Genomic DNA, 18361 nt, shown 5'->3' with positions numbered 1-18361 from the left:
ATCTGCCGCTCTTCCTCCCCCCCCCCCCCGGGTAAATGTCCCCAATGTATCTGCCCCCACCACCCCTGGTAAATGCCCCTAATTGAGGGGGATAGATAGAGCTGACGTGGATAGGCTTTTTCCATTGAGAGTAGGGGAGATTCCAACAAACTCAGAGAATGGTAGCTGTGTGGAATGAGCTCCCAGTAGAAGTGGTAGAGGCAGGTTCGATATTGTCATTTAAAAAAAACTGGATTGGTATATGGACTGTAATGGAATGGAGGGTTATGGGTTGAGTGCAGGTCAGTGGGACTAGGAGAGCTTAAGCGTTCGGCACAGACTAGAAGGGCTGAGATGGCCTGTTACAGTGCTGTAATTGTCATATGGTTAATGTATCTGTCTCTTCCCCCAACCCTGGTAAATGCCCCTAATGTAACTGCCCCCACCAACCCTGGTAAATGTACCCAATGTATCTGCCTCCCCCCCTCCAAGGTAAATGCCTCTAATGTAACTGCCCCCACCAACTCTAGTAAATGTACCCAATCTATCTGCCTCTCCTCTCCCCCAAGGTAAATGCCCCTAATGTAACTGCCTCGACCACCACCCCTGGCAGTGATTACATGCAATTAACTTACCCGGCATCCCAGTTTCTGTCAAGGAGTCCGAGTAGGTTTACTCTCTGTCTCCATTTTAAATTTTCTGACAAATCCACTGTTAAGAGCCTGTGAAGCTCCTCACAGACATAATCGTCCACAACATACACATCATCCACCGTACTGGGCCAACATTCATAGACCGGTGCCCAGGGCCCAGAGGCCTGAAGATAAAAAAAATAATTTCCTTCACATTTATGTTTGAGAATAAAACAAAGTATTAGCAACATCACAACACAGTACAGGCCCTTCAGCCCACAATATTGTTCCAACCACTTAACCTACTCCAAGATCAATCTAACACTTCCCTATAAGCAGCGCCCTCTATTTTTCCTTCCTCTTCAGCTATGTGCCTATCTAAGAGTTTCTTGAATATCTCTAAAATGTATCTTCCTCTACTACCACACCCATCCTCTGTGTAAAAAAACTTACCTCTGAAATCCCCCTATACTCCCCCTCCAATCACTTTGAAATTATGCCCTTTGGTATGAGCAATTCTCAACCTGCGGAAAAGTCTCCGGCTGTCCACTTGATCTATGGCTCTTATCACTCGAACAGAATCAGCATCAGGTTTAACATCATTGGCATATGTTATCTTTGCGGCAGCATTACGTAATAATATTAGACGTGAATTACAGTAAGTGTGTATGTATATACATGCACATAGTGCCTATAAAAATGTATTCCCCCCCCCCCCAAGTTTTTCATGTTTTATCATTTTACAACAGTGGATTTAATTTGGCTTTTTTGACACTGATCAACAGAAAAAACTCTTTCATGTCAAGGTGAAAACAAATTTGTTTGTTTTGTCTCGATCAAATATAACCTTGTGTCTGAGGACAGGTCTGTCTCTATTAAATATAGCCTTGAGTCTGTGAGGACAGGTCTGCCTCAATCAAATATAACCTTGTGTCTGTGAGGACAGGTCTGTCTCTATCAAATATAACCTTGTGTCTGTGAGGACAGGTCTGTCTCCATCAAATATAACCTTGTGTCTGTGAGGACAGGTCTGTCTCTATCAAATATAACCTTGTGTCTGTGAGGACAGGTCTGTCTCCATCAAATATAACCTTGTGTCTGTGAGGACAGGTCTGTCTCCATCAAATATAACCTTGTGTCTGTGAGGACAGGTCTGTCTCTATCAAATATAACCTTGTGTCTGTGAGGACAGGTCTGTCTCCATCAAATATAACCTTGTGTCTGTGAGGACAGGTCTGTCTCCATCAAACATAACCTTATGTCTGTGAGGACAGGTCTGTCTCTATCAAATATAACCTTGTGTCTGAGGACAGGTCTGTCTCCATCAAATATAGCCTTGAGTCTGTGAGGACAGGTCTGTCCCCATCAAATATAACCTTGAGTCTGTGAGGACAGGTCTGCCTCCATCAAATATAACCTTGTGTCAGTGAGGACAGGTCTGTCTCCATCAAATATAACCTCGTGTCTGTGAGGACAGGTCTGTCTCTATCAAATATAACCTTGTGTCAGTGAGGACAGGTCTGTCTCCATCAAATACAACCTCGTGTCTGTGAGGACAGGTCTGTCTCCATCAAATATAACCTTGTGTCAGTGAGGACAGGTCTGTCTCCATCAAATATAACCTCGTGTCTGTGAGGACAGGTCTGTCTCTATCAAATATAGCCTTGAGTCTGTGAGGACAAGTCTGTCTCCATCAGCTTTGCACTGATCCATGGTGTAAACAATAAAACATGAAAACTTCTGGGGGGGGGGGGCAGGGGCAAATACTTTTTATAGGCACTGTTATAGGCACTGTTTTCAAAAAGTAGAATGTTAAATAGATAAATTAAATAATTAGTGCAGTTAAATAATCACTACCCACAGCAGAGGAGGGAATCGATGTTTAAGTGGTTCAGGGAGGCAGGTTACTTAGTCCTGGGTGGTGTTGTTGTACTCATTCAGAGAAGTGGAGAGCTTTTCTGTCACACTCCTAACTTGTGCTCTGCAGGTGATGAGTGTCACTCAGACACCCAGCCGCTCCTCTAGCCTCACGGTTACCTGGCCGTTTCTGTTAACTATCTGATCAATGACAAACTCTTGACTGTTGATTCAGATGTAGATTAATTGATTTATCACATGTACATTAAAATATACAGTGATATGCGTGATCTGTATTAAGAACCAACACAGCCCGTAACGTTTCACGCCCTGATTAACCAAAAACCATCAGCCTCTGCTTTAAATACATCCAATGACTAGGTTTCCACAGCCGACTGTGGCATTGAATTCCATAGGTCCACCACCCACTGGCTAAAGAAATTCCTCATCTCCTTGTATTCTGAGGCTGTGCCCTCTGGTGCTAGACTCTCCCATTATTGGAAACATTCTCCACATCCACTCTATCCAGACCTTTCAATATTCAATAGGTTTCAATGAGATCTCCTCTCATATTTCTAAATTCCAGCAAGTACAGGTCCAGAGTATCCTACTGCATTGTCCTGCAATAGGTATATAACATCCTATAAATTCACTATCTTCACACTAATTAAACCAAGCCAAAAGACCCGTTTAACTAACCAGTTGTTGTTTTGTGAAGGTACATCTTTTCTTTTGAAAGATAAAAGAGTCCTGCACGCCAAGTGAACTGAAAAACAGCCTCCATCCTTCGGAATCGTTGTCTGTCCTGAGGTAACAGGAGTCTAACAGCACCCAGTCCACACCTGGTTATCAAACGATAGCAATGCAGTTTAGCATGGAGAGGTGATGCAAAAAGCACGGACAGTTTTCAAACACTTGATAACTCAGCAGCTAGCCTCAACACAAATGTTCATCATAAAATGGCGAACTGGATTTCCACTGTACCCAGAATGTTAGGTGGTACTTAGAGACACAGCATATCCCAACGAGCCCGTGCCACCCAATCACACCCATGTGACCAACGCTGCGCGACTTTGGAACGTGGGAGGAGACTGGAGCATCCGGAAGAAACCCACGTGATCATGGGGAGAATATATAAAGTCCTTACGGGCAGTGGCAGGAAGTGAATGTGGGTTACTGGTGTTGTAGCAGCAGTGCATCAACTGCCACTCTACCACGACAGCCCTACTGCACCAGCAAATCCTTCACAGAGTCAGGTCACCGATCATAAGGAGGCATCAAGTGCTTTTCCATGCAGACTGGACAGGAGTGTCCCACTACTCAGATGTTACTGATCAGACTGACACTACGTTACCGACCTGTCACTCCCACCCCCTCCACTCCCCCGTAAACATCCTGGGGTGCACGGTTAGCAAAATGCTATTACAGTGCCTGCGACCCGGGGTTCAAGTCCCACTGCTGCCTGTCAGGAGTTTGTACGTTTTCACCACGAAAGCATGGATTTCCTACGGGTGCTCCGGTTTCCTCCCACGTACAGGTTAGTAGGTTGACTTGTCACATGGGTGGAACAGGAATGGTATGGGCTCATTGGGCCAGAAAAGCTGGTTACCGTGCTGTATCTCTAAATGAATAAAAATAGGTCATAACGCAGTACAGAGCATGTACAGTGTGACCTCTCATTCACAGTGCTTCATGTTAGCTGGCTGCACTAACCGTTCAGATTTATCACAAGTTCAGTGAAATGTGTCGTTTGCTCTGACAACCAACACGATCCAAGGACATGCTGGGGACATCCCACATTTCTGGTCACCACACATTCTGGTGCCAACGTAGCAGGCCCACGGTGTTCAGCAGAAAAACACAAGCAACAGCAGCAAAGCAAGCCTCTTTCCAACTCTAAACACAATGAGATTCTGCAGATGCTGCAAATCCAGAGCAAAACGCACAAAATGCTGGAGGAACTCGGCTTGAAACGTCGACTATTTATTCTCCTCCATAGATGCTGCCTGACTTGCTGAGACCCTTCATCAGGACTGAAACCACTTGCCCACCCACCTATCCCCCTCCTTCCCCTCCCCCACCTTCTGTCTCCTTCCTTTCCAGTCCCGATTAAGAGTCTCCATATTCCCCTCCATAGACGCTGCCTGACTTGTTGAGTTCCTCCAGTATTTTGTGTGTGTTGTCCTTTCCCACTCTCCCCACCCCCACACAAAAATACCTCCATCCCCAGGACAGGCCACCACCAGGCCCCCCGTCCTTGGACCCCTGGACACAGAATGAAGTTAGCATTTACCACATTGCAGAGTAAACGCTAGTCTATTTGTCCACATAACCAATTTGTTTACCTGGAAGATCCACGGGTAAATCAATAGCATTCTTGTAGTCACGCGTAAAGTTGACGTTAACTTGCAATGGGCAGAAGAAGCCCTTGTTGGTGAGGACGGGAAGGTACGGTCTGAACTGCTGGAGTTCATTTTCCTGGCAGTACATCTTGAGGAAGACACCGTAACTGATCACAATCCCTTGAGGCTTGCTCTGAAGATGTGGGACAGAGATGAAAAGAATGCACAGGGTCACTCTCAAATGCTGCAATGGTGCTTTACACTTTTGTAGACACAGGCACTGAATACATAAGCAAGATGATGTCTTTCTAGAAATTGCTTGCTGTGATTTCTACTGGAGTAACTATGTGGAGTGCTATTATAAGTGAAGTGTTTCTGGTTTTCAGTTGCTCCTTTTTTTCTTGCTATTTTGGGCAATTTTGATTGGGGTGGCCTTCAGATAATGAATGACGCAGTGTTAGATTGGAATTAACTCAATACGACTGGACTCTTTCTATTCTCTGAGCTCTCTGCTCCTTTTTCATTTCTTTTTTGCCATTTGCACAATTTATTTATTTTTGCGCTGGGGGCAGGGGTTGAGGTTTTTCTTTGAATGGGCTCCATGGTTTTCCTTGTTTTGTGGCTGTCTGTGGGAAGGTGAATCTCAGAGTTGTATACTGCATACAGACTGAATCTTTGAAGTGGCCATTGATGTGAGCATGCTTAAAAGAGAACTGAAGAAATGCAATATTAGCATTCATTCCTAGGACACTGAAATATCAAAACAAGGATGCACAGCTGTGGCTTTATAAGGAGTTGATCAGATCACATCAGGAAAGTTGTGAGCAATTTGGGGCCCCATACCCAAGGAAGGATGTGTTGGCCCTGGAGAGGGTCCAGAGGAGTTTTCAAAAATGATCTCAGGAAGGAAGGAAGGCATAGACAGATGAGTTGTTACCAATTTTAGTTAAAAAAAAACTCCATGAAATTCCCAAACTTGGGAACAGGGGGTGAATGAAATAGGATAGAGCACTGCAACATGGGGGAAAAAGAACAGTCACGACCGATAATTGCAATTAACAAGTCAGTAGAGCAGACTTAATGGACAGATTTAAACTTAGAAGGTTACCTTCCATTTTTGTTCCTTTAAGATGGGCAGGATGTGCTCATACATGACTTTGTCCGGTTTAAGGTAATGAACATCTATTTTTTCAAGAAGTTTTCGAACTTGAGAGTTACCCAGATTGTCAAGACAGGTAAGCACACTGGGATGAACAGTCTTTAGATCCAGATAGAGGTCCCGCATACCTGTGCAGAAAAGCCTACAGCTAGGACAGTGTTCAAGGTTAAATTACACAACGTCAAGTATGATCAACAAAAAGCACGAAGGAGGAGCTACATTAATGGTAAAGAGTTCATTTTGATTGTTTAACTTACAGGTAGCGCCAACTTTTTCCACCTCTCTGCCCAAATCTTTCAAACGTTTAAATGTGCATTTGATTGTTTGTTATGTGCCGTGTCATATTGATGTGGGCGATCATGGTCTTTCCATGACTGTGATTGTTCTTGGCAAATATTTCTACAAAAGTGGTTTTACCATTGCCTTCTTCTGGGCAGTGTCTTTACAAGACAGGTGACCCCAGCCAGTATCAATACTCTTCAGAGATAGTCTGTCTGTCGTCAGTGGTTGCATAACCAGGACTTGTGATCTGCACTGGCTGCTCTTACGACCATCTATCACCAGCTCCCATGGCTTCACATGACCCTGATCGGGTGGCTAAGCAAGTGCTACACCTTGCCCAAGGGTGACCTACAGGTTAATGGAGGGAAGGAGCACCTTACACATCCACCCTATCACCCTAAAATGTACATTAACCTATGGAAAATAGCTTTAAAATGCCAAGTTGATAATTCAGAGAACACCTGAAAAATGGCTTTGTAGCACAGAGTGGAACACCAGTCAGCATATAGACATCCATTTGGATTTTGGGAAAGGTTTGCCTAAAAACAGGCCGATAGCCAGTGAGCGGGTCACCTATGTTAAACTATCTGGACAGTACGGCAGCGTAATGGTTTGACAGAGGTACACAAAATTATGAGGGGTATAGATAGGGCAAATGCAGTGAGACCTTGTCCACTGAGGTTGGGTGGGACTACAACCAGAAGTCATGGGTTAAAAGTTAAAAGTGAAAAGTTTAAGGGGAACATGAGGGGAAACTTCTTCACTCAGAGGGTTGTGAGAGTGTGGAATGAGCTGCCAGCACAAGTGGTGCATGCGAATTCGATTTCAAGGTTTGAGAGAAGTTTGGATAAGTGCATGGATGGCAGGGGTCTGGTCCTGGTGCAGGCAGTTTCTGCATGGACTAGCTGGGCTAAAGGGCTCCAGTCTGCGCTGTACTTCTCCATGACTACAACACCAGCGACATGGGTTCAATTTCCCCATTGCCTGTAAGGAGTTTGTACGTTCTCCACACGAGTGTGATTTCCTCCAGGTGCTCTGGTTTCCTCCCACAGTCCAAAGACGGGCAGGTTAGTAGCCTAATTGGTCACGTGGGTGTAATTGGATGGTGCGGGTTTGTTGAACTGGAAGAACCTGTTACCCTGGTGTATCTTTAAATACCAACTCAACTAGTGAATACCAGACGCAAGTCATGGTTGTTTTCAACTTTTATTGACTGAGCTATTCATCTCAAGTTTAAGCCTATGCCTAATTAATGCAGACAAAAGCTCCCAGCTAATGGGTGCCGTTTGAATAAAATTAAAGCTCCTCCTCACCTGGTCTCACCTATCACCTGCCAGTTTGTATACCCCCCCCCTTCTCACAACCTTATTCTAGCTCTGCCCCCTTCTTTTCCAGTCCTGATGAAGGGCCTTGGCCTGAAATGTCAACTGTTTATTCCTCTCCATAGATGCTGCCTATCCTGCTGAGTTCCTCTGGCATTGAGTGTTTGCTGAGCTGGTTTTTAACCCCTGTTCTCTCAAGCCTGCTGCCCCAATCCATCTGAACGTGTATCACAGTGACAAATGAAACTAATCTTTCAAAAAATATATTTTTTTTGCGTTTGAAGGCAGGGAGAAAAACACCGACGGCCTGATGTCAATCAACACCATTGGAACAGCAGGCTGCAGGCAAGCTGCCAATTCAGACTGAAGCTCTTCATATAAATGAAGCCCATTTGTATCTGTGGATGTGGAGAGATAGTGAGGACTGCTGGCTGGGTGATGCGGTTTCCTCCCATGGTCCAGATGTACTGGGTGGTGGGTTAACTGGTCATCATGATGAGGCTAGGGTTAAATGGGGGGGTTGCAGCCTGAAGAACTGGAAGGGCCTGTCCTGCACTGTATCTCAATGAGTACATAAAAAACACAAATATAAAATCAATCCTACAAACCACACTGTACAGGGAGCCATTGGGTGTGGCCGCACATACATCAGATTAGGTTATATACATAGATTGATTGTATGTACATAAAGTGATGTTCGCTGCAGCAGCAGATGACAAAGTGACCCCTGGCAAGGGCAACCCTCCCAGGAGGCAGCCGGACAGATGGGAACACAGTGGGCAGTGGCTGTGTCAGTGTAGGTATGAGGTACGGAGGGTTTGCGCAAACTGGCAGTGCACGGGGCGACGAAGGTTGAGGAGGTTGTGGAGAGCAGTGGCTCAAGTGGGGGAGGGGTGTGTTAGCTCCCCAGAACAATATATGTTAACTATTTTACATTAGAATTTGTAACCAGAAATAACCACAAGACTGCTATCTGCTCCCTGTTTTCTTATTCATCTCTACTTAACAGAGTTAAAACATTAAGGACTTGTCACATGCACACCGAAACCTACAGTGAAATGTGTTGTTTGTGTGAAATCAAAGCAGTGAGGATGTGCTGGGGGCAGCCCGTAAGTGTCGCCGTGCTTCTGGCGCCATATAACATGCCCATGAGTCACTAACGCTTACGGTCGTTGGACTGTGGGAGGAATCCCTGAGCAGTCACGCGGGAGGTTGCAGATGGTGGTGAGAATCCAAATCCAATCTTATAACTAGCACTACAAAGCGTGGGCTAACTGCTATGCTACCTCACTACCAAAAGGGCAAGAGAAAGGCGATACTTGCCATCTACCAGTCAATGTGCCCAGATTTCAACCTCCCCTCACCCCTACACGGCTCTGTCGGCCAATTATGTCCCTCCTCCTCATGTTATACCGCTGATGCTCAGGGAAACAATGACATCCATCTGCCCTCCGCCCTGACCAATGGTTCAGACATTCCAGAAAGCAATTCTGGTCCTGGACTTGGTGATGTTCAGGGCTTTCTTCAACATGTCAGTTGCTTCCTCTCTGTTTTCCCTATTGTCGGTCCCGTAAGCCCCAGGTGGAGACTCGGGAATACTGTCACACTGAGATGTAGAAGGACTTTTCATTGCTGCTTCTGTAACAGTTTTGTTTGACCAGTCAGGGTTGTTAGCCCTGAGGCTGGAGACCAGTCAGACTTCTCAGTCCGACCTGCTTGGCATGGCTGATCCAAAGAATAAAGCCCTGGCTCCCACCAACATGGCTCTCCGGGTCATTGAGGCACTCAAGCCTCCTCACCTGGTTCTGCCTATCACCTGCCAGCTTCTGCCTACACTGGCCACCTCCCCAGATGCACGGTCTCAATCCCATCTATCTGCTGGTCCCTGTAGAGGCTGCCTGACCCAGAGTTCCTCCGGCAGCTTTCTGTTTAGAACTAGAAGTAATCCTTACCTGAAGTTGGCTTTGCAAACTGCTCATTCTCTTTATCATAAAGGGGGAAAAATATCGCTTGATCTTTCTGTGAAGCCATGCTGCCATCAGCAAGAGGAATGAGTGGCACCGATCTTAAATCCTCGAGGAACTGATCCACATTCCCATACTCTTGTTCAAGGCTTCGGTAAATGCAGACCAGTAGCTTTGCAATTTTCTTCATCTTCTCATCTAAATTGGGAAAATTTAATCAATTCAGAGTCATTAATTCTCTTTCAACTCTTGTACATAACTTATTCTGTCAGAGACCAGAACTGCAGAACTGCTTCAATCCCATCTCCTAAAATATTCCGGTATCTTTGGATCTGTGTTCTCGGATTTACCGAAGGCCTTTGACAAGATGCTGCATATGAGGCTGCTGAACTATTTAAGAGCCCATGGTATTACGGGAAAGATACCAACATAGACAAAGCTGTAGATATAGATGATTGACAGGAGGCAGAGAGTGGAAATAAAGGGAGACTTTTCTGATCGGCTGCTGATGACTAGTGGGGTTCCACAGGGGTCCGTGTTGAGACCGATTCTTTTCACATTATATGTCAATGATGGAATTGATGGCTTTGTGGCCAAGTTTGCAGACAATACAAAGTGGAGGGTAGGTAGCTTTGAGAAAGTACTCAGACATTAGGAGAAAGGGCAAAGAAGTGGCAGATGGAATAGAGTGTCGGGAAGTGTATGGTCATGCACTTCGGTAGAAGAAATGAAAGGGTTGACGATTTTCTAAATGGAGAGAAAATACAAAAAACTGAGATGCAAAGGGACTTGGGGGTCTTTGTGTAGGATTTCCTAAAGGTTAATTTTCAGGTAGAGTCTGTGGTGAGGAAGGCAAATGTGAGGTCAGCATTCATTTCAAGAGGACTAGAATATAAAAGCATGGATGTAATATTGCTGCTTCATGAAGCAATGGTGAGGCCTCACTTGGAGTATTGTGAGCAGTTTTGGGTCCTTTATCACAGAAATATTGTACTGACATTGGAGGGGGTTTAAATTTTCACTAAAATTATTCTGGGAATGAAAGGCCCATTATATGAGGAGCTTTTGATGGCTCTTGGCCTGTACTCACTGGAATGCAGAAGAATAGGTGGGGGGGGGGGGTGGAATGCCTTGACAGAGTGTATGTGGAAACATGTTTCCTAGAGCGGTGGAGTCTAAGGCCAGAGGAGACAGCCTCAGAATAGAGGGACATCCATTTAGAACAAATGAGGAGGAATTTCTTTAGCTAGAGTGGTGAATCTGTGGAATTTGTTGCCACAGGCAGGTATGGAGGCCAAGTCATTGGGTATACTTATGGAAGAGGTTGATAGATTCTTGATTGGTCAGGGCATGAAGGGATACAGGGGGGGGGGAAGGCAGGAGATTGGAGCTGAGAGAAAATTGGATCAGCCATGATGAAACGGAGCAGACTCGATGGGCCAAATGGTTTTGCTCCTATATCTTATGGTCTTATGATTTCACTGTCTTTGCCAACTGCACCTTGCAAATTTCAAAGTCAAAGTAAGTTTATTATCAAGCCACGTGTATGCTCAGTGGCTGCTGGAGTGGGATCCAGTGTGGTCTTCCGTGGCTGTAGCCCATCCACTTCGAGGCTCGACAGGTTGTTCAGAGATGCTCTTCTGCACCCCACTGTTGTAACGTGTGGTTATTTGAGATGCTGTCAGCTTGTACCAGTCTGGCCATTCTCCTCTGACCTCTCCCATTAACAAGGTGTTTTCACCCACAGAAATGCTTTTTCCTTTTCGCACCATTCCCTGTGAACTCTAGACTGTCACCCCATAACGGCATCAACAATCATTCCACTAAGTCACTCAGATCATATTCCTTCCCCACTCTGATGTTTGCTCTCAACAACTGAACCCCTCTTGACCGTGTAATCTAATATAGAGCCCAATGAGTGTATGTACATCAGTGACAATAAATCTGATTCTGATTCTGTCGTGTCCGATAATTATTACCAATGTGCTTGGAGTCAGAAACATCTATTCAAAACAAAAGTCAAGCTTCGTACCAGTGAATATCAACGTTGCCTCTGCAACCTCCTTGGCAATGGCTTTGGTGACGGCAATGATATCAGCACTGCTGAGTTTGTGAATGCCAAGTGCCGAAACCAGGGCAGGAGTGAGAGCGGACTGAAGAGCAGGGTTTAGGTAAGCCAAGTTCAGGTGCTTCTCCAGCAGCTCCGGGGTAATCACCTCTTGTATCAATATATCATGTGTCACTGCAATCTGGGAGGGTAATCTGTATTTAATCTTGCCATCTGCAACAACAAAAATTAAGACAAGATTTATTTACAAACAGCAGACCTACTACAGCTACTGTTTTCAAATTTCTTAAACTAGGTAGTGATTGCAGTTTTGAGGGGGGGACGAGAGGGGGGAAGAGAGGGGGGAAGAGAGGGGGGAAGAGAGGGGGGAAGAGAGGGGGGAAGAGGGGGGAAGAGAGGGGGGAAGAGAGGGGGAAGAGAGGGGGAAGAGAGAGGGGAAGAGAGAGGGGAAGAGAGAGGGGAAGAGAGAGGGGAAGAGAGAGGGGAAGAGAGAGGGGAAGAGAGAGGGGAAGAGAGAGGGGAAGAGAGAGGGGAAGAGAGAGGGGAAGAGAGAGGGGAAGAGAGAGGGGAAGAGAGAGGGGAAGAGAGAGGGGAAGAGAGAGGGGAAGAGAGAGGGGAAGAGAGAGGGGAAGAGAGAGGGGAAGAGAGAGGGGAAGAGAGAGGGGAAGAGAGAGGGGAAGAGAGGGGGAAGAGAGAGGGGAAGAGAGAGGGGAAGAGAGCAAGAGAGAGAATGAAAAAACAAACAAGGGGCAAAGAGAGGCAGATGAGGGGAGAGAATGAAAAAACAAACAAGGGGCAAAGAGAGGCAGATGAGGGGAGAGGGTGAATGGGAAACTAACTAGACGGTTATTCTGACTGTCTCTTTCCCAGGACAATGTAATTATTAAGCTTTATAAAATCCACAATCAGTCATAAGTTAAAAAGACTATCCAAGAACATAACATTGCATTTTGTTATTTGATACTGGTAGGGTCTTTCTGCCGAACAAATTATTCTGCAAACTGGATTCCTCAATACGTGGTGCTTTTAACCCAACTCACTCAGCTGTTGATGATCTCTTATCAAATTAATCAAAAACATCAAATCACAGATGCTTCATGTTGAGTTTCCTTTTCATTTTAAACAAAGGTACAGCACAAGAGAAGTGAATCCCAAGGTGTTAAAAAACTAAGTATTTACACAGAGAATCTTTCCTACCTTTATCTTCTGCTGTCGGCAAACAGGATTTTGCTTTAAGCATCTGAATAATTTGCCCAGCAACGGGTCGGAAGAAATCCAAAATCTCATCTGGTAATGGAATGAATGGCAAGAAATGGCAGAGGCCTTCCAAACCTTCAAAATTGGGATGGCTCTGTTAAGACAATAAAATAAACATTTTTTTCCTACACTGTTTTCTACAAGGATAATTCAAACATTGTGAAAGTTCTTTTCTTCTAATCAAGTTCAGTTTACTGTCATTCAGCAGTACACAAATATAGCACCAAAAGAAACAAAGTTCCTCCAGACCAAGGTGCACAACACAGTGCATATAAAAGACACGAAACAATATTACCACAAATAAATTAACGAACAACGAAGTGCATTTATAATACAAGTTAAAAAGTAAACAGTACACCGCTACTGGTGCTTTTTCTGTGATGAGACTTGGGTGGTGGTGGGTTATGGCCTGGGAGAAGAAGCCGGTTCCTATCCTGACAGTTCTTGTCCTAGTGCTATGGTACCTCCTGACTGATGGCAAGGAGTCAAAGAGATTGCTGGACGATTGGGAGGGGTCCTTGATTGTACCTTGCATACACAGCACTCCTGATAAATACATCTGACAGATGGAAGAGAGACCCCAATGATCCTCTCAGCAATCCTTTGTGGGGACCTGTGGTCAGACATCTACTGCAAATCTACCACAACTGATTATAGTATATACAGTACTTGGCTAACCACAAACCAAAGTTTAAAGTAAAAATTATTTTCAAGTGGGTAAGAACTTACAAGCACCCTTGTTTCTGCAACTTCATAGTTCTGATCGATTGCTGTTCCTAACAACAACCCTGGTCTCACCTCAAGAGACATTTCCTTCCCCCTGTCCTATCCATCACCAGCAACTTAAATCAACTTGCTTTTTTCTCCCCAGTTTTGTCAAAGTTAACAGTTCTGCCCTGAAATATTAACAAGTACTTTTTCCACATGTTTCCTGACCCACTGAGAAGCCTCACTTTTCTATCTCCAACAGCTTCAGTTCTTTAGCAGTACAGACTCCCTCCTCCCACCTTCTCATTCTGGCTTCTGCCCCCTTCCTTTCCAGTCCAGTAGGGCCTCAGTCTGAAATGTCGACTGCTAATTCTCCTCCATAAACTGGTACTGAAAGGTGTTCGCTTTTTGTGGCAAGTTTAGATGAAGAGGAACGAGTTGAGTTGTTACTGCACAAGTCTGATGTTGCCTTTATGGATTGTAACATCCTTCAGCAGTTCGGGATGGATTCATTCACTGGAGTGCCTGATACCAGTATATTAATTTCAGCAAACACCAAAGTGAAACTATTCCTGTCTTTGAAGAGCAAAATTAAAACTCAGTCATTACGTTGAAAGTTTCCATGGCTTTCAGGAACAGGTGCGGCAGTTCAGAACGAAGCCATTGGTTCCACGGGCTGTCACGATCGATATCTTCACGGGAAGATGGGATATCAAAGTCACCTGTTTAAAGACAGAATGAAAATTGGAATAAAAAAAAATCAAGTCTCAGGTTATTCTTCATCAATCACAAGTGACTTTAAAAGGGAAAGAAGTATTGATTTGAAATGACTGAACACTTTAATCTTTTCAACAAGAGTCATCCAGTGAACTGGATAAGTACAATGCACTTGTGAACATGCTAGAGTTAAGAAACAATTCCAAAGACTACCAGTTAGTAGGTTCAGATGGGTGTAATTGAGTGGCACGGGCTTGCAGGGCCAGAAGGGCTTGTTACCAATGAACTGAATAACTGAGTTGCAAATACTTGTGTAATTCACCAACCCTACCCTCTTGACAAGGAGTCACATCTAATCAGAACAAAGCTCAGCATGTGGAGAGGACGTTTCTGCACACAGCCTCAGAACAGAAGGAAGTCTCTTTCCCTATAACTCAGGTATTCAAATGTATGAGACGAGGAAGAATTTCTTTAGCCAGAGTGTGGTGAATCTGTGGAATTCATTGCCACAGGTGGCTGTGGAGGCCAAGCCATTGGGTGTATTTAAGATAGGTTCTTGATGAGAAGGTAATGCAGAGAGGGAGGAGAATAGGGTTGAGAGGGTAATAAATCAGCCATAATCGAATGATGGACAAGACTCAATGGGCCAAATGGCCTAGTTCGGCTCCAATGTCATATAGTCAGAAAGTGGGCTGTAAAACTATAGAAGGTTTTTTGACTCAGACTGTAAACAGCAGTTTTCTAAAACTTCTTTCCTACTGTGATGTGTACTTTATGAGACCAAAAGGGAAGCTGCATAAATAAACCTTTATTTATTCAAGTTAAACAATAAAAAACCTTGTATTATGAAGCGGAAGCCAAAGCTCCTCAAAGGCAAAAAGGCAAACACAGGCTGCTTCTCTGGTTTACTCCTTTGTCCCTGGTTCCTCTTGTCACTATCAAGTTTAAAGGCAAGAGCCAGTTCGGTGCATTCCACGTTGTCTTTAATCTGCAAACACAGGAACAATTGAAGCTTAAATCAGTTTTTAATTTTCACAAACAGAGGTACAGTAAAAAACCTTTGCTTTGCATGCCGTCCAATCATATCATTTCATCGCGACAGTACAGAGATAGTTCAGGGTGAAACAACAGCAGAATGCAGAAGATCGGGTACGTTGTGCGGTGCAGGCAGACAATAAGGTGCAGGGCCACGACGAGGTAGATTGCGAGGTCTTGACGTACTAGAGACGGCTCGAACAGGGAGGTAATAGCTGTCCTTGGGTCGTGCTTTCAGGCTTCTGTATCTTCTGCCGGACGGGAGGGGCGAGAAGAGAGAATGTTCGGGGTGGGAGAGGACTTTCCTGAGTCATTGTGAAGTGTAGACAGAGTTCATAGAGGGGTGGGCTGGTGTCCGTGATGTGCTGAGCTGTGTCCACAACCACAACTCTGTTCGGTCTTGTACAGACTAGGGCAGAGCCACTATCCAGTGCAGCATTACATAACTCACTGCAACTTGCCTGCTCAGGGTTCTACTTTAAAGGTGTAAATAGGACGACGGCTAGCAAAGCTATACCACAGAACAGGCCTTTCAGCCCATCAGATCTGTACTAACCACAATGCCAATCCAGCTAATCTCACCTACTCCCACATGGTCCATATTGTTCTATTCTCTGCCTGTTCACCTACCTACCGTATTTAAATAGCTCCTAAATGTTACTATCATATGTTTCTCCTGCCTTCCCTGGCAGCATGACCCAGGCACTCAGCACCCCACCCCCCCAGAGTAAAAATCTGCACAGTAAATGCAATCTCAAACTCCACCCCCGCATAAACATTCACTACATACGATAATGAAAAGCTGAATCGTATTGTTGTGAGTTGAATGAATCGTAACAATGGGAGTCAGCGCCAAGAATAGCAACTATCCAGAAGCAGCTCCCGATGCAGAGGCAGATGAGAGTTCCGTCTGTTAGGGTGTAAAGTGAAGCACTTTGGAATGGTGAAGTCTTTGTGGACACTATTTGCTTGTGTTTATTGTTTGCACAATGTGTTTTTTCCCCTCTGTACATTGGCTGTCACAGGTTTTCTTTGTTTCGTGGCTGCCTGTTTGGGGACAAAGCTCGAGGTCATATAATGTATGATAATAAGTGTACTTTGAACTTGGGAATCCAGGCTTAATGACAGGACTCAAAGCAGTGTTGAGGAACAGAGGGAACTTGGGATCTGCATCCATGGATCTCCAAAAGTTGGTGCACAAGTTGATAGGGTGGTTAAGGCGGCTTACAATGTATTGGCCATCATTAGTCAGGGATTGAGTTCAAGAGCCAGGAGGTAATGTTGCAGCTCTATAAAACCCGAGAAAAACCGCACTTGGAGTTTATGCTCAGTCTGCTCACCTATAGGAATTACAGGAAGGACGTGGAAGCTTTAGAGCAATTGTAGAGATTTACCAGGAAGCTGCCTGGATTGGCCAGAACGGCCTACCAGGATAGGTTGAGTGAGCTAGAGCTTTTCTTTTTGGAGCGATGAAGGATGATAAGAGGCACAGATCGAGTGCACAGCCAGTGCCTGCTTCTCAGGGCTGAAATGGCTAATCCAAGAGGACATCATTTTACGGTAATTGGAGGAATGTCAAAGGTAGTTTTTTATATACAGATAGCAGTGAGAGTGTGGAAAGCCCTGCCAACGGTAGTGGTAAAGGCAGATACATTAAAGACATTTAAAATATTCCTAGACAGATATATGGATGAAAGAAAAATGAAGAGATCTGCAGGAGGGAAGTCTTAGATTGATCTTGAGGTGGGTTAAAAAGTTAACACAACACTGTGGGCAAAAGGACCTGTACTCTGCTGTACTGTTCAATGTCCAAGTAGCAGAACGAAGAATAACTCACCTGTCTTGCATCAAGAGTACTCTTGACTACCAGCCAGTGATCAACTCCAGTCTTGTGTTTCACTTCTAATATGTTGTCACCAAGATCCGTCCGAGTTACTAAGAAATCTTGGCCCTTTACCTGTTTAAGGTAACATTTTGCTTTAGAAAATGTTTAATTTACCGAATAGAGATGTCACTTGGCTTATGTAACAGTACATCCAGATCAGCATCAGCTTTGGACACAACTGATGTCTTGTTGATTTGCAAGGCAACTTATAGTGCAACGTTTGCTTCACGAACAACTGTTATCTCCCTCTTTTGATTACGATCATAGGAAGCAATTGTCATTTCTCAACTCAAACACTAGATGGAGCACCATAACAAATTGGGGAATTCACGAATGAACTTCAGATTCGAAATCAGGTTTAACATCACATATGGCAGCAGTACAATGCGATATATAATAGGGGGAAAAAGAAAAACCGAATTATAATAAATATATATACATATACACACATACATATTATATATACTAAACAAAATAGTTAAATAATTAGTGCAAAAATAAAAATAAAAAAAATAGGGAGGTAGTGTTCACGGGTTCAATGCCCATTCAGAAATTGAATAGCAGAGGGGAAGAAGCTATTCCTAAATCGTTGAGTGTGTGTCTTCAGGCTTCAGTACCTCCTTCCTGATGGTAGCAATGAAAAGAGGGCACGTCCTGGGCGATGGGGGTCCTTAATGATGGATGCCACCTTTTTGAGGCATCGCTCCTTGAAGATGTCCCAGATAATACAGGGCCTAGTACCCATGATGGAGCTGACTAATTTCACAATGCTCTGCAGCTTACTTTGATCCTGTGCAGTAGCCCACCCCACCCCCATACCAGATGGTGATGCGGCCAGGTAGAATGTTCTCTACGGTACACCTTTAGAATGCTCTCCAAGGTACACCTTTAGAACGTTCTCCACCGTACACCTTTAGAACACTCTCCACTGTACACCTTTAGAACGCTCTCCACGGTACACCTTTAGAACGTTCTCCACGGTACACCTTTAGAACGTTCTCCACGGTACACCTTTAGAACGTTCTCCACGGTACACCTTTAGAACGTTCTCCACCGTACACCTTTAGAACGTTCTCCACGGTACACCTTTAGAACGTTCTCCACCGTACACCTTTAGAACGTTCTCCACGGTACACCTTTAGAACGTTCTCCAC

At 44.6% G+C, this 18361-nt stretch overlaps 1 protein-coding gene across 1 annotated transcript in view; it reads right to left on the bottom strand.

The window, feature by feature from the left end:
• The window catches only part of wu:fj29h11 (uncharacterized), a 157395-nt gene that overhangs the window by 33937 nt on the left and 105097 nt on the right, over positions 1-18361 (bottom strand). The window contains exons 29-38 of the mRNA XM_059949087.1: positions 17160-17279; positions 15125-15275; positions 14180-14292; positions 12803-12956; positions 11570-11818; positions 9526-9735; positions 5919-6097; positions 4814-5003; positions 3168-3310; positions 615-796 (exon numbers count right to left, since the gene is read on the bottom strand). Coding sequence (XP_059805070.1) covers positions 615-796; positions 3168-3310; positions 4814-5003; positions 5919-6097; positions 9526-9735; positions 11570-11818; positions 12803-12956; positions 14180-14292; positions 15125-15275; positions 17160-17279 — 1691 coding nt within the window. The remainder of the gene's footprint in view (positions 1-614; positions 797-3167; positions 3311-4813; positions 5004-5918; positions 6098-9525; positions 9736-11569; positions 11819-12802; positions 12957-14179; positions 14293-15124; positions 15276-17159; positions 17280-18361) is intronic.

Source organism: Hypanus sabinus, chromosome 23 (assembly GCF_030144855.1).
Source record: "Hypanus sabinus isolate sHypSab1 chromosome 23, sHypSab1.hap1, whole genome shotgun sequence".
In the NCBI taxonomy this organism is placed as follows: domain Eukaryota; kingdom Metazoa; phylum Chordata; class Chondrichthyes; order Myliobatiformes; family Dasyatidae; genus Hypanus; species Hypanus sabinus.
This window is presented reverse-complemented; position numbering and strand designations above follow the sequence as displayed.